Source organism: Populus trichocarpa, chromosome 1 (genome assembly GCF_000002775.5).
Source record: "Populus trichocarpa isolate Nisqually-1 chromosome 1, P.trichocarpa_v4.1, whole genome shotgun sequence".
Lineage (NCBI taxonomy): Eukaryota > Viridiplantae > Streptophyta > Magnoliopsida > Malpighiales > Salicaceae > Populus > Populus trichocarpa.
The window spans coordinates 35,158,686-35,174,833 of record NC_037285.2 but is presented as its reverse complement, the minus strand read 5'-3'; the positions used below and the strand labels follow the sequence as shown (position 1 = coordinate 35,174,833).

At 35.7% G+C, this 16,148-nt stretch overlaps 2 protein-coding genes across 5 annotated transcripts in view; both read left to right on the top strand.

Annotated features, from left to right (window-relative positions):
* The window catches only part of LOC7456188 (pentatricopeptide repeat-containing protein At4g35850, mitochondrial), a 31,212-nt gene extending 22,829 nt beyond the window's left edge, over window positions 1–8,383 (top strand). The window contains exon 14 of the transcript XR_008058350.1: window positions 8,347–8,383. The gene's annotated coding sequence lies outside the window, so the exon portion shown is untranslated. The remainder of the gene's footprint in view (window positions 1–8,346) is intronic.
* The window catches only part of LOC7467661 (T-complex protein 1 subunit beta), a 29,334-nt gene extending 13,664 nt beyond the window's left edge, over window positions 1–15,670 (top strand). Inside the window, exons 1-11 of one of the 4 annotated variants that reach the window (XM_052450087.1) lie at window positions 10,698–10,939; window positions 11,376–11,432; window positions 11,708–11,773; window positions 11,876–11,987; window positions 12,236–12,364; window positions 12,827–12,898; window positions 13,026–13,141; window positions 13,637–13,713; window positions 14,096–14,581; window positions 14,929–15,248; window positions 15,339–15,670. In XM_052450087.1, coding sequence (XP_052306047.1) covers window positions 10,937–10,939; window positions 11,376–11,432; window positions 11,708–11,773; window positions 11,876–11,987; window positions 12,236–12,364; window positions 12,827–12,898; window positions 13,026–13,141; window positions 13,637–13,713; window positions 14,096–14,581; window positions 14,929–15,248; window positions 15,339–15,481 — 1,581 coding nt within the window. In that variant the 5' untranslated portion in view covers window positions 10,698–10,936 and the 3' untranslated portion in view covers window positions 15,482–15,670. Of the gene's footprint in view, window positions 1–10,697; window positions 10,940–11,375; window positions 11,433–11,707; window positions 11,774–11,875; window positions 11,988–12,235; window positions 12,365–12,826; window positions 12,899–13,025; window positions 13,142–13,636; window positions 13,714–14,095; window positions 14,582–14,928; window positions 15,249–15,334 lie in introns of those variants that run through there. The other 3 variants (XM_002298529.4, XM_024607812.2, XM_024607814.2) reach the window with 3 other exon arrangements.
* Window positions 15,671–16,148: the final 478 nt, after the last annotated feature.

Below are 16,148 nucleotides of genomic sequence, written 5' to 3'. Positions count from 1 at the left end.
TGTGAGTCGATAATTCTCGATAATAGTTCTCCAATTATTTTCTATGTCGATAAATGCAGTTATTAGTCCTCTTTCTATGCTTGTTTTCTTGAGAATTTCAATCCATACTCCTAATAAGAGGTTGACCAAGTTGGATCTTGCTAGTTTAGAAATGAGGTTTGCTCTCATGTTCTCTTCTCTAAGAATCCAGGTAATTAGAATTTCCTTGACCCTTTCTATCCCTAAGAGGAGAGTCTGGACCTTTTAGAGATACTTTTTTAGAGTAAGGTTTCTCATTTCAAAAATCCCTTGGCATTAATTTACTATTAACTGGGAATTGTTCTAGTCATGGAAGGGTAAGGCTTTCAAAGCTTTTGCTAGACCTAATCCTGCTAGGAGAGCTTCATATTTTAACACGTTGTTGGTAAATGAGAACTCGAAATGAATTTCATACTAAAAAACTTGTCTGTTGGGTCTTTCAAGTACTGTTTTAGTGTCACACCCTTCAAAATTGGAGGACCTATCAACATATAGTTCCCAATGTGGGGTTGAGAGAGTGAATTTTGAAGGGACTGCCAGTTCAATGGTTGGCGTAGGATTGTTCGGGTTTTTGCTTTGAAAGTAGCATTTAACTATAAATCTATCAAAAAGCTGAATCGGTTTATTAGTTTGCATCTGAATCGGACATGATTGATGTGCTCCGTGGAAGGCCTTACTATGTGTTTCGCCGACTCTTGATATTGAAAATTATGCCTGATTATTTTGATTTTGACACTTCTGATATGGTTCGACTGCCAATTTGGGTTAAATTCCCTAACCTACCTCTTCAGTGCTGGTCACCATTGTGTCTTTCTAAACTAGCAAGTGTGATAGGGAAACCAGTGTATTATAATTCTCCAACAACCTCTATAACTCGACTCTCTTATGCCCGAGTGCTGGTTGAGATTGATTTACTTGCTGAATTACCATCATCGATCAATACCACCCTCCCCAATGGTGTTTCCAAACCCCAGGTAGTGTTATATGAATCTCTGCCATGGTTTTGCAAGAAGTGCAACATTCTGGGACATTCCAATTCTGCATGCAACAAATCTTCCAGTCATAAGCGCAAAAAGCATCCCCCAACAACTTCTGCTCCCTCTAGATACTCCAATCCCTCAGCTGATACTGAAGCTGTTGAAAAACAGTCAATCAGGAAGGAACCTTAAGGAGAACTGGATGTTGATCCAATGGCTGCTGAGGCAGCTGTAGCTGTTGAAGAGAGAGCACGTTGTTTTGTTCGCAAGCGGGCAAAACTGGCTTCACAGCCTAGATCCCCTGATACTTCTTCTGACTCTCCTCGGGTTGTTCACGTCTCTAAAGATCGCTTTGACACTGCTACCACATTGCCTCCAAGGAGGCAATACTTGACAAGGAGCAAAGCTGCTGCCACCCCTGCCTTTGGCCGATCAAGAATGTCATTAGGAAAGAGTGGTCCTTCTAAAAGCTCCTCCTCGGCTGATTCCAGGATCCAGAGCAGCACAGCTTCAACTCCATCCTTCTCCCTTTGATATATTATACTCTTGTGGAATATTGGTCAAGGAATATGTCCTTGTGTCTATTTTGGGTTTTCTAGTATTGTATTTTGGTGTTGCCTTTGTAGGCCTAATTTCTAGTTATTGCAGTTTTATTTGCCTGTTGCTGTGATGTTTTGTTCTTGCCTGTTTTGCTGGTTTGGGTTGCAGGTGGATTTTCTGGCCCTGCATGTGGCTTCTCCGTTTGGCTTCTTCTAGCCTGATTGAAGTCAGTTTTCCTCTAATGGTCCTACCTTTGGCTCTGCATTCTTCTTGCTGGCTTGTTGCCTCTGGTTTTTGGTTGCTAGATTTCTCTTGCATGGGCTTTGTGGGAGTCTGATCCCCCCGGCTATGTTGCTCTCTGGGTAGCGTGTCCTTATTGGATGCTCTTCTTGGATTGTGGTTGTGCTAGCTTAGCTCTAGGCTGTTTGTCCCCGCATGGGGGCTGGTTTGGTCTGCTTGTTTTCATGTTGTTCTGCTGGTTCTCTTGCTGTTGTGTTGGCTTTTCAACTGGCTTGATGTTGTTGGTTGCCTTTGCTGCTGGTTTGAGTACTCAGTGTTCTGGTTCCTGATTTGCTACGGGAGCCTGTTCCCTAAGCTTTCTGGGATTCAGCAGCTGTTAGGTTGGTGGATCGGTTTATTTTGTCCGCATAAGGGAGCCTGTTCCCTTGTTCAGTTCTTTGTTCTGCACATTGTTGTGCTTATTGCCAGTTTGCTTGTTCTGGGGAGGTTGTTTCCCAGCACAAGCCTTTTATGTGGTTGGCTTAGATTATTTCTGTTTAGCAAGATCTGCTTGCTTTGGTTTTCTTAAAGGAGTCTGTTCCCTTTGCCTGTTTATCTCTGTACATATGTACTGCTGGTTTCCAGCTTGTTTAGTTTTGATCTATAAATTCTTACATTTGATAAAAAAAATGATGTTTTTTTAAGGTTTTGAAGAAAGGTAAGCTGCATTCTCCCAGCCTGGATATGAATCGGTTCAGGGCAGCAAACCTTTCGGTAAGACACTGACATTTTTTATCTTTTGCGGAGGAGTCATGTCAAGAATTGCTTGAATTTTCTTAGGATTGGGCTTCATTCCTTTGCTGCTAACCAGGAAGCCCAGAAAATTCCCCCCTCTTATTTCGAAGGTATGCAATGATGTTTGAGGAACCTATAAGCCTTCCACTGGTGAGGAAGTTTGATCATAGAGTTCATTTAAAACCAAGAGGTCAACTAGTCAATCACAGACCCTACAAAAGCTCATTTATTCATAAAGGAGAAATAGAAAGGCTAGTCAAATAGATGCTAGAAAGTGACATAATCCAATAAAGTATGAGCCCTTTTGCTTCACCTATATTATTGGTAAAAAAAGAGGACAATACATAGTGTTTTTGAGTGGATTTTAGACAACTTAATGAGGTAACTATCAAGAATAAGTTCCTAATCCCTTTAATTGATGACTTATTAGATGAGCTATAGGGGTTCAAATTCTTTTCTAAACTAGACCTCAAATCTAGCTATCATCAAGTCCATATGAAGGAAGAAGATTTCGAGAAAACTGCATTAAACCTATCCAGGACACTATGAGTTTAAAGTAATGTCATTTAGCCTCACAAACACACCTGCCACCTTTTAAGCACTCATAAATGTTAATGGAATATGAAAAGTTTTTCAGATGATATGGATAATAATAGATGAGCGAGAACCTTCAATTGTTTAGGGGTCTAGCTTTGTCCCGCTTGATGTGGTGGATGAAAGATTTTCTCCTTTAAGAATTCTTTCTCCCACATGCCTTTTTCCTCTTTCACCAAAGAGGAAATAAGAATCTTCTAAAGAGACCTAAATTTCCATTTAATTCATTCATAAGCTTGCTATGTTCCAAACATCATAAAACCTTTTTGAAGGAAGTTTGTTTTAGTATTTTTTTTTATGACATATTAGTTTATAGTTCTTACTTAGAATTACATATACATTACTTGAAACATGTTCTAAAATCTCTTCATGCTAATCAATTATATGCAAAGAAATCCAAATATATGTTTGGTAAGCGGCAAGTGGAATATTTGGGCATGTAATCTTAGCAGATGGAATTGTTATTAAATCCATGAAGACAAAAACAATGAAGGAATGACCATCACCAAAATCATTAAAAGAGCTTAGGGGTTTTCTTGGTTTGGTAGGCTACTATAGAAAGTTCACTATAGGATTTGGTATCATTAGCAAACCACTTACAGATTTGCCATGGAAAAATAGTTTTGGATAAAATAAAGGAGCATAAAAAGCTTTTGATATGCTAAAGAAGGCTTTATGTAAGGCTCCAATCTTAGCCTTACCTGATTTCACTAAAACTTTTGTATTGTATACAGACACATGTGCTTAGGGGTGATCATTTTCGGTTCGGTTCGGTTTTTACCTTTAAAAAACAACCAAACCGTTAAAAAAAAAGGGACCCAAACCGAACCGGAACCGGTCCAAACCGACCGGTTCCGGTTCGGTTTGGGTCCGGTTTTTGAGGTCCAAAACCGGAAAAACCTATGGTGTTAAGGTGTTTTGCATCTTCGGTCTGTTGGTCTTCACCATGTGATTGTCTTCCAAAGACTGGTAGTTGAGATGTGGTCAATTCAATCCTATCAAAAAGACCTGGAACAATAAAAGGCTCCAAATCAGAAGTTACTTTCTCATGGGGCTTATAGCATTCCATATTTTCTCGGACACAACAAGCGAAGAATTTATTCCCATTCAAAGTAATTCTTGGAATGTCAACACTGTCAATAGCAACAACAGACCAGCGATGAAACACGTCATGAACAATACAGTTAGGTTTTCATTCAAGTAAAAGATTTTGTTGAGATTCTTGGAGCATAAAAGTATCACTGAAGGAGGTTGCAGACATGTTTGTAGCGGCTATGTCGACGCTATCAGACAGCTCAAGGACGTTATTAGAGATAGGAAGACCAGATTTTTTATCACGGGTGATGGATTTTTGAAAGGAGAGGGAATGTTCTGAGGTCTAAAACTAGAAATCAGGTTGGAGAGGAGACGGCGGCTGTGTGAAAGGAAAGCAGAAAATTGAATTTTAAATGGTATGCCCTAGTTGTTGAAAGGGAAAGTAATGAGAGGACGCGGCGCACGCGGCTAAGACCGCCTGGTTTAATATTTTTTTTCATTCCTAAACCGAACCGGTTCGGTTCGGTTTGGGTTGGCCGATTCAGGCACACCAAAACCAGAAACCGAACCGAACCGGACATTTTCCTAAATATTTTAACTGGTTCAATCGGTTTTTTTTATCGGTTCGGTTTTTTCGGTTAATTTTTTTCGGTTTTCTCGGTTAAATCGGTTTTTTGGTTAATTTGCTCACCCCTACATGTGCTGCAAGGTTAGAAGCAGTGCTCAATCAAGAGGGCTAACCTCTTACTTTTTTTAGCAAGGCCTTGGTAGGCAAACATGTGGGGTTATCCATATATGAGAATGAGTGTTTGACAATTTTAATTATAGTAGACAAATTAAAACACTACCTAAAACATGAACAATTTGTAATCCAAACCGATCATAAGAGTCTTAAACATCTACTGGACCAGAAGATCCACACCATTAGTCAGAAGAAAGGACTAACTAAATTAATAGGATTGCGTTATCAAATTTTATACATAAAAGGGAAAGAAACTGTGGTTGCAGATGCTTTATCAAGAAAATACAACTATAGAACCGACCAACATGGAGATAAAAAAAAGTGAGGGAGGTGATTTTAGTGCAGTAACCAGATTGGTGCTTGCTTGGTATGAAGACATTTATGGTTCATACAACAATGACAAAACAACATAGGAGATAATTATTAGTATGATAATAAATGCAAGCAGATTTGTAGATTTTACTTATTAGAAGGCATTCTAAAGTATAAGGGCAAATTAGTATTTGGAGACAATGAACCCTTGAGAAATCAATTAGTGTAGATTACATATAATTTCTGCATTGACAATCATGTTGGAATGCAAAACTCTTACAAAAGTCTTAAGGTTCATTTCTATTAGCCATCCATAAAGAAGCCAATGAAAGAGTTTGTCTAATAGTGTGACATATGTTCCAAAGCTAAAGCAAAAATTGTATCTTACCCAGGATTACTACAACCCTTACCAACTTCCAAGAAGGCATGAGAAGACATCTCAATGGAATTCATTGAGGAACTGCCCAAGTCAGAAAGGAAAGATACTATTTTGGTATTTGTAAATAAATTCATAAAATATAGGTATTTCATAGCATTATCTCATCTTTTTTCAGCTCAGGATATTGCTCACATATTCTTGGACTATTTTTACAAATTTCATGGATCACCTGCCACAATAGTTATTGACAGGGACAAGGTTTTCACAAGCTTTTTATGGAAAGAACTATTCAAGAGGTAGGGAGTTAAATTGCTAACGAGCACCTCATATCATCCTCAAAACTGATGGCCAGACAGAGAGGATGAACCAATGCTTGAAGATATACTTGAGGTGCATGACTATGGATAACCCAAAGAAATGGTGTTTGGGGCTCTTTCTTACACAGTGGTGGTACAATAACAACTTTCATTCTACTATAGGCACGACTCCATTTTAAGTATTATCATACCACCAACTAGAGATATGCTCCCAATTGACTCTACTCCAGTTGTTGTCGTGGAAAAGTTAGTGCGAATAAGACTTAATATGGATAAAATGTTGAAGAATAAACTATAAACAATAAGAAACAAAATGAAGTGGATGGTAGATAAAAGAAGGATTGAACATGAATTTGCAGAAGGAGATTAGGTATTTATAAAGTTGCAACCATATAGACAAGACAATTTATCTCTTAGGAGGAATTATAAGTTGAATCCTAGGCATTATAGTCCATACAAAATCATTACGAGAGTTGGCACTGTAGTTTACAAACTAAGATTACTAGAAGGCAGCTCATTCCAACTTGTCTTTCATGTTTCACTTTTGAAATAAAAAATTGGTGAAGAGAGTGTAGTTTCATCTAACTTGCCAGTAATGGATGATGGTGGCAAGATTAAGATTTGTCCACTAGCAATTTTGGAAATGAAGCTTATGAAAAAGGATTATAAGGTTGTGGTGGTAGGATTAATCTAATGGTCTAATTCCTTTCTTGATGATGCAACATATGAAGAATTAGAAAAGACTCAACAACAATTTCTTGAGTTCTATTTCGATTCTTGATGTCAGGAATCAATTGGAGGGATAAAGTATTGTTGCAATCATTCCATTAAGCAGATTAAGCAACATAGATGTGTAGAAGTAGCAGTGCAGGAACAAATGAGATTAAACATATGGATCATGAGTTTACAAGTTGGTTAATGGTAGTTAGTAGTTAGTTGAAGTTAGTTACTGGAAAGGGATAACTAGTTGCAACAATAGCTTTTACTACATTCTATAAATAAGAATAATGTGAATAACATGAGATAAGTAATAATAAAACAATGTATTTCCTTTTCTCTATCCACTTCTCTGATTTTCTTCTTCTCTTTTCTCTCAATTTCTTTCCTTGTTAAGCCATTAGCTTAACATATTCTTTAATTAAAAAAGTGCAGTTAATTAGCAAATAAATAACTAATTTATGAAATTCAACAAAAGGCCGTCATAATCAAGTGAACTTGAAACTCTTGTTATCTAAACAAAATTATCAAGAAAAAAAGAAAAAAAAATATAATGTCCCAAGTTTGAAGCTTAATAGGGTGAGCACATCAATGGTGGCCATGCGAGCTCCAAATTCAACATCGATGGTGAGATCATGAATGAGGTGGAATTTTTTGCCAGTGAATTGCAAGAGCAGGCATGACTTCTCAACGCCTATAATTCAAATCCCAATTAAGACTAAAAAGAAAAATAAAAACAAAGAAAAGCAAGTAAAGGAGAAAAAAGGGGTAACCTGTATCATTGATGATTATGTAGTTGAAAAGACATTATTGTCTTTATCTTCTATCTAAAAAAGAAAAGGAGTTTTGTTTGTTTTTTTTTATTGTTAACAATTAGGGCTTAACACTCAAATTAAATTAATCAAGGCAACGTTGACCCAATCAGGTCATAGTACAAAATCAAGAATAAACCCAAAGACGGGTCATTAATAATCCCGTAATCCCTATTGAGAGGACTCTTTGTTAAGCCAAAATTTGCTAACCATTCAGCTACTGTAGTAGCTTCTTGAAAAATGTGTTGACGCTTGACTTCCCATTCCCTCTCTAGAATCGCCTTCACTTTATTAATCAAAGCGTAGTTAGCATCCACTTTGACAATGTTCTTTGTGATCAAGTGCACTACTAACAATGAGTTAGATTCCAAAATGATTCTTCGTAATCCAAGGGAATAAGCAAGTTCCAATCAAATAATTACTGCACACAACTTAGCCTAGACCAAAGAACACATACCTATGTGATAGTAAACCCCTTGATCCAAGACTTCATACTATCCCGCAACAGTCCTCCAGTGCCTGCAAACCCCATATTGTTGTACTACATTCATCCATATTCAATTTAGTCCATTCCATAGGAGGATACTTCCATCCCGAGTTGCAACCAAAGAAAGAATGACTTTTAAATGGACATACATATGGCTTGCTTTAGAGAGTGTCCATATAAAAATGTAAAGAGGTTACATGGCTTATCATATGATGCTCATGTAGGGATGTCACCATAGCCTGACAATTTTAATGCTCAGTAACTAATTTTTATTTTTTCCCTTACCCTGCCACCTTATAATTGAAGACAATGATCATTCAAACAATTCGTGTCACCCTTGTTAATCTTTTAGTCATAATAATTTTTTTTTAACTACATTGTAATTTATTTTCTTTCTGTGAGGTTCAAGGAAAGGATGAACATGCCCTAGTTGATTTAACTTGGCTCTACTATATCATAATAATTTAATATTTATAATTAAACTAAAAGAGGCTTGCGTCTGATTAATCATCAATCACACAACAATTTACTAGCAAATGACATGATTATGGCCGATAACCAAATATCTTAATTATTATAATGTGATGTGTCGTTCTCTTTATAACTGTAATCAGTGAAAATAAATTAATTTGGTATAATGGGAAAGTTAAGGTTTTTTCTTTCTTGATGTACACTGTTTAATATTTTATTTTTTTATACATAGTAAAAATGATTTCATTAATTAAATAGCTTGTATTTTCTTATACTAGGCTTCACATTTTGTAGTAAACCTCACGTATAATTATGTTTCAAATCTTAGTTTTATAGAAGCTTTTCATTCATGAAAAACTGTTTTTTATTTATTATACATTCAAAAACTCATCTCACAATATTTTTAACTAAACATGCATTTTTTAAGCCCAATTTTTCTAAATAACAACTAAAAATATTTTTCCTAAACTCACTTTTTTAAATTTACAATACTAAAAACTATCACAATATCAAATACACGATCATTACTTCAGTCAAATATTTCTCAATAAGAAAAAAGATGAAGAAATCAATTACTAGTGTTTGGGAGTAATCCATTACTTGTGTTTGGGAGCATGGTAAATTCTATTTTTGGGTATGTTTTAAAATTACATTTCATTTTAAAAAGTATTAAATCAATGTTTTTTATTTTTTTTAATAGTTTTGATGTGATGATATCAAAAATATTAGAAAAATATAAAAAATATTATTTTAAAGCATTTTTAAATGAAAAACACTTTACACTACAATATCAAACACATTATGACATTGTTTAGCATTGCGTTCCAATTGCGCTTTTGAATTTTTTTGATTTTTTTTAGTTTCAAATTAATTATTTTTTATATTGTTTGAATCGTTTTGATGTGCTGATGTTAAAAATAAATTTTTAAAAATAAAAAATATTATTTTTATACATTTTCAAGTGAAAAAATAATATTTACCATACTTTCAAACACGTTTTATATCAATCATCAAAAAAATAATAGTAATATTATTTACCTTGAAACCTTGATGGAGTAAATTTTAATATGTTATTGTGGGTTTTAAAATCCAATTAGAAAAAATAATAATTTCAATATTATTTTAAAAATATAAGTAAGTTAAAAAAACTTAGTTTCATTGCCATTTTTTGAAATACAAGTAAGTTTAAGGCCATGTTTGTTTCTCGGAAAGTCGTTTCCGGGAAACCATTTTCCAAACTTTCCTGTATTTGTTTGTCATTAGAAAAGTTGGTCAACGGAAAACACTTTCCGGTCAACGGAAAACACTTTCCGGTCAACGGAAAACACTTTCCAGTCAAAGAAAAATTTGATTTGGTTTCCAAGAAAGTGTTTTCCCTCTTGGCTGTGTTTGTTTTCCGGAAAGTGGTTTCTAGGAAATCACTTTCCAAACTTTCTTGTGTTTGTTTGCCATTAGAAAAGTTGGTCAACGGAAAACACTTTCCAGTCAAAGAAAAATTTGGCTTGGTTTTCAGGAAAGAATTTTCCTGGAAAATTTAGGCGGAAAACACTTTCCGGTAGTTGTGAAAAATTTAGAAATGTCATTATTTGCTGATTATATCAAATTTGATCCTCAAACTTTTGATTGCTATATATAATTTGTTTTGAATATTTATTTTTCAATTTCATCTCTTAAAATTTAATTTTTATATTAACTTTGGTCATTAGTTTTATAATTGCTATTTGCTTTTTCCTTATCATTTTTTTATTGAAATTTTTTATCTATCAAATTTGGTTCTTATTATTTTGATTGTTACTTATTTTATTTGAAATAATTTATGAAATGTTAATTATTATTATTTTAATTTCTTCATCTTTTATTTTTTTAAATTTTTTAGATTTGATCTCTATTATTTTGATTATTATTTATTTTATTTGAGATAATTTATGAAATTATATTTTTTTTCAATTTCATTCTTATTCAACTTTTTAATTTGTAAGATTTGTTCCTAATTATTTTAATAAACTTGAGAAAAATAAAACATTAAGAATTATTTTCCAGCTTATTTTCCATGACATAACCAAATACTAGAAAATGTTTTCCAATTTATTTTCTATTACACTACCAAACATCATAAAATATTTTTTTTAAAATTTTTTTTTTAAAAAAATTATTTTTTAGCAAATAAACTGCCCAAACATGCTGTGAATAGACTAAACTATTGTTAAAGAGTTCTGTTTTTAATTTTTGCCATTAAAAAATGACTTAAAAATAATTAAACTCTGTACAGGTGTTTTTTTTTTAAGAAACCCTAAAGCAAAGCGCCATCATCACCCAACCCAAAGGCCAAAGTGAGACGATAGTTCTTCCTCTCTCGCTATTCACCCAGTTCCAGCCGCCTCCTCCTCAGTCTTTTCCACCACTGACGTCTGCCATCCTCCTTCGCAGCAGCCACCTTCAGCCTCCGCTACTTAAGCAGTAGTAGTAGCTCCAGTAGCATCAGCAGCAGCCGCAGGCCATCCCGATCCACAACCCGTGAGTCATGGTGAGGAATTTTTTTTTATCTTTCTAGATTCTTGTCCAGTCTGTCAAACACCAAAGAAAGCGAAGGAGAAGGCTAGGCTAGACTAGACTAGGCCAGCATTGAGGCTTTAATGCTTTGGATTTTGATAAAAGGGAAAGAAAATCAAGCTTTCTTTGGATTTCCTAAAAATCTTCCATTTTCTTATCCAACATTATTGACTGTTCCCATCTTTCTCGTTTTTAACCATTTCAATTTTCATTGTAATGCATGGATTTGAATTATTTTTAGATTTTTTAGGGTTTTATGCATGGATTTGATTAATGGTGTGGATAGTCCGGCTGACTTTAGGTTTAAACTTTGCAATGGTGGTATGCCGGTTGCTGACTAGTGCTTCCCATTTCTTTTTTTAGTTTTGGAATTTTGTTTTTGAAGTTGGCTTACTTGGAAAATATTGCAGGTCGAGAAAATTTTTAAAGATGAAGCTACTGAGGAAAAGGGAGAGCGTGCCAGATTGGTATGTTACTGTTTTTTTTCCCAGCCGGGTTTTTTTTCTCTCACAATGGATGCTGATGTATGCATTAATGTATTTGAGAAGTTTGCGACGAAGTTACTTGTGTGGTAGGAAGTTTTATTTTCATTACTGTGTTGTTATTGTTATCATGCAATTCGATTATCAGTCAATAATTCTTGGATTGACACAATGGCTCACTTGGCATTGCTGCGCCCCCCCCCCACCCCCCTTTTTTTTTCCCTTCTACTTGAGTCATGTTTCCTTTTCTTTTTTTTTAGGCATCGCTTATTGGTGGGATGGCAATTGCTGACTTGGTCAAGACAACTTTGGGGCCAAAAGGGATGGTAAGATTTCTTCTTTATTGAGTGTGTTGTAAAAAATTGTAAAACATTGCTTGTTTTAGTTTGTTACTGTTGTCATCTTCTTGTTTTTTCATTTTTTGCCAGGATAAAATTTTACAATCTACTGGCAGAGGTCGTGAAGTCACAGTCACTAATGATGGGGCCACCATCTTGAAATCCCTTCACATTGACAATCCAGCTGCTAAAATCCTTGTTGGTATCCTTGCATTGCTAATATGGCTTGTCAATTTGCTTTTTAGGATAGTTAAAGCGTAAGGATTTTGCAGAGGAAACCTTCATTAAAAAAGGGTGCTTGTTACTTATTTTGAAATATCCAGGTCAGAGTTATCTCTCTTTCAATTTAAAATTTAGACATGCCAGCAAATTGTTGTGCGTGATAAAAAAGAACTAAGGTAAATAGCTCTACTGGAATTTGTTATGGCAATCTTTAACTCACTACTCAAGACATTTCTAAAGTTCAAGATGATGAGGTTGGTGATGGGACAACTTCTGTTGTTGTTTTGGCGGGGGAACTTCTAAGGGAGGCAGAAAAGCTTTTAGCTTCAAAGATTCATCCAATGACAATAATAGCAGGTTTATTCTAGGCTTCTGGCTTTGCAATGCTTCCTGTTTTCCCCCATCTTCTTGCTCTCACCTTTTGTTATTGTTGGTGCTTCTTGTGCACTGTTTTTCATTTTTGCTGAAAATTTGAAGTAGTGTTCGCCATGTTTTATTACATGCATTATGTAGATTGTGTTCCTTACCTGTTTTAACTTTGCCTACTAAACCAGAGCCTGGATATTGGATCTGGAATCAATCTTCCCATATAATCTTGATAGAGGGAATTCCCTGCTGATCACCTCATTCCTTTTTGTATTTTCAACAAGTTACACCAATTGGAGTGCCAGAGATTTTTTCCCTTTCAAAATTCAGTCATACTTTTTTTTTTTAAAAAAAGTTAAGAGACCTAATGTTAAATTAATCATGGTGAATTTGAGACTTTATAACTTTTATAGCATGAGATGATTTATTGATGCTGTTTCCATGATTGTTTAGGTTTCCGAATGGCAGCAGAATGTGCTCGTAATGCTTTGCTGCAAAAGGTTGTGGATAACAAAGAGAATGAAGGTATCAATTGCTCTATGAATATGAATTGCATAATATGTGTAGAACTTGGTTTTTGCTAATTAGCTTTTGATAGCACTTTTCATAATGCATTTTCTGGCATTGATGTCTATAATTGTGAGTAATGCAGAGAAATTCAAGTCGGACTTGATGAAGATTGCAATGACTACTTTGAGTTCCAAGATTCTATCACAGGATAAGGAATATTTTGCAAAACTGGCTGTTGATGCTGTTATGAGATTGAAGGTGAAGTGGTTTATATTATACCTTACCATTGATTTTACCTTGTTATTTTCTTGATTGATTTATTGTTATTATTATTAATATTTTTTGGATGGGGGAGGGGGTTGTGTATCTTAAGTTGCCACGGTTTTGAACCCATCCTTCGAAAGCAATCATTTAATTGGAGATACAGGATGACATGCTTTTGTCTTTCTGTTTATGAAATTAAGTTCCTTTTTTTCTTTCCAGCAGTGACATCTGTACCAGGGGTCGTATTTTCTTGTTCTTCTGTCATCATGCATTGTGTGCCTGTCTGCTGTCTGTATTTTACACCTGTCTGATACTCCTCTCTATGTTGTTCCCCTTATTTCTGTTTTTTTTTCCTCACCTTCAAAGATGCATTCTTAATGCCATGATTTTGTTTCAATTGTTCAGAGAATCTGTTTATTATTGGGTCAGATGTAAAGGGTATTCTTTTCCTTGTTGATTTGGCCATATAATTGCCATTTGAAATTGCAGGGAAGCACAAACTTAGAGTCCATTCAGATTATCAAGAAGCCTGGAGGATCGCTGAAGGATTCTTTCTTAGATGAAGGGTAGGTACATCAACTTATAAGAACCTTGTCATGTTTTTTTAGTTTGCACTCCATGGTGCATATTTTTTGGCCCATGATGAGAAATGAATAGTCATTTCTAGTGTTTTGCAGCTTGAATTTTTATTTTTTGAGTGTGAAGATGAGCATTCTTGCACTGTCAAGTACTTTGGAATTTCTGTGCAAGTTGTCCTGTAACTGCTGCTTGTAGATCCATCTATTTGTGTTTGGTAATGGTAGTTACTAATATATTAAGGAAAGCAACTTGCAAGATCTCACTTGGTTAACAAACGTTGGCTTTCTTGTCTGTCCTTGTATCTTTATTGACGCATTGACTTCTAATAGCCTGTTCACTAATATTTAAATTGTTCTTTTGCTTTTTCAGATTTATTCTTGACAAGAAAATTGGTGTTGGGCAACCAAAGCGCATAGAGAATGCAAAGATTTTGGTGGCAAATACTGCAATGGACACTGACAAAGTGAAAATCTATGGGGCACGTGTTCGTGTTGATTCAATGTCTAGGGTTGCTGAAATTGAAGCTGCTGAGAAGGGAAAGATGAAAGAGAAGGTGGATAAGATAATAGCCCATGGGATTAATTGCTTCGTTAACAGGCAATTGATTTACAATTTCCCTGAAGAACTCTTTGCAAATGCTGGAATACTTGCAATTGAGCATGCTGATTTTGACGGAATTGAACGGCTGGCTTTAGTGACTGGTGGTGAAATTGCATCAACATTTGACAATCCTGAGTCAGTTAAGCTTGGTCACTGCAAGCTCATTGAGGAAATTATGATTGGTGAGGATAAGTTGATTCACTTTTCAGGTGTTGAAATGGGTCAGGCATGTACAATTGTATTGAGAGGTGCAAGGTAATGTGTTTCTTCAGCGTCTATAAAACTATTATGTTGTTATTGCTGATAAATATGTTCAGTTTTTGGTTCTTTGAGGGTTTAGACCTGATGTTCTCACTTCGTATATAGATCACTGTTAGCTTGCTATTTAGGAAGGCAGATTAATGAAACTATTTCTTTGGAATTGATGTGTTTGTGAATGATCCAATTGAGTCTGATGGTCTGGATCACCCCAATGCAGCAACTCTGTTTTGTGTCCCTAGATTTGAAATATAATATAGATACCTTTTCTTTTTTTTAAAAAACCATGGAACTAAGGTTTATTTTTCAGTTGTCACCTTTTGATGTGTTTTCAATTGTTGCAGCCGTCATGTGCTTGATGAGGCTGAAAGGTCCCTGCATGATGCCTTGTGCGTGCTGTCTCAGACCGTTAATGACAGCAGGGTTTTGCTTGGAGGTGGATGGCCTGAGATGGTGATGGCAAAGGATGTTGATGAATTGGCCCGAATAACTCCAGGGAAGAAATCCCATGCTATTGAAGCTTTCTCAAGGGCACTCATAGCAATTCCAACTATCATAGCGGACAATGCTGGTTTGGACAGTGCAGAATTGGTAGCCCAGCTCCGTGCAGAGCATCACAAGGAGGGGTGCACTGCAGGAATTGATGTCATCTCTGGATCTGTAAGTACATGATTGACAACTTTGGTAAATGAAATTTTTAAGACATCCCATCGGCATAGTTTGATGATTTGTGGCTTTAAACTATTGCAGATAGGAGATATGGTTGAGCGTGGGATTTCCGAAGCATTCAAAGTTAAGCAGGCCGTACTGCTCTCCGCAACTGAAGCTGCAGAGATGATTATCAGGGTGGATGAAATCATCACTTGTGCCCCACGTAAGAGAGAAGATAGAATGTGAAATTGGGTGTGCCCCTTTGGCTGCACAAGGATATCTGTTGTAATGCCAACCTGTTCTCTTGAAACTTGCCAGACTCTAAGTTTTGCAATGGATGTTAGCTGTTGAACTGTAGGCCAACGTTTTTTATGTATTAAATTTCAATTTAGTAGCAATCAATTCTGAGTGTGAAGGAAGATGGAGATTATCCAATTTTGATGCTGTGTTCACTTTGCAGTGGTGGTTTGATGGGTTATCAGATCATAGATTGCCCCTTACCATAGCAATGTCTCTGAGAGAGACTAGCCTTCCCGGGCCTGTGGTTGCATCAGATTGAACCAAGCCTGTTCTTTCTTTAACCCTTTCTTCCTTCCCTCCTCTAAAAACAACACCTGGTCTTCTTCTTCCTGTTCCTCGTTCTTCTGCACAGATCGAAACCCTAAAATAATAATGAACAAAGAAATGGATAAAATCTAACATGGGCTAAGTTAACCCAGCTTCAGGTTAACTGAAATACAAAATCCATATTAAATATCCCGTCCTTGAAAACTTTAGAAACTGAACATGAAGACAACATTAATAAACATTCTAAAAAGCTCTAAAATCATCAATTTCGTGTAAATGGTGTCGCGGTGCTGCTCGGACTTCTTCCTCTGTTTATGCCTTGAGCCTTGATAGAGAGGCACTAGCT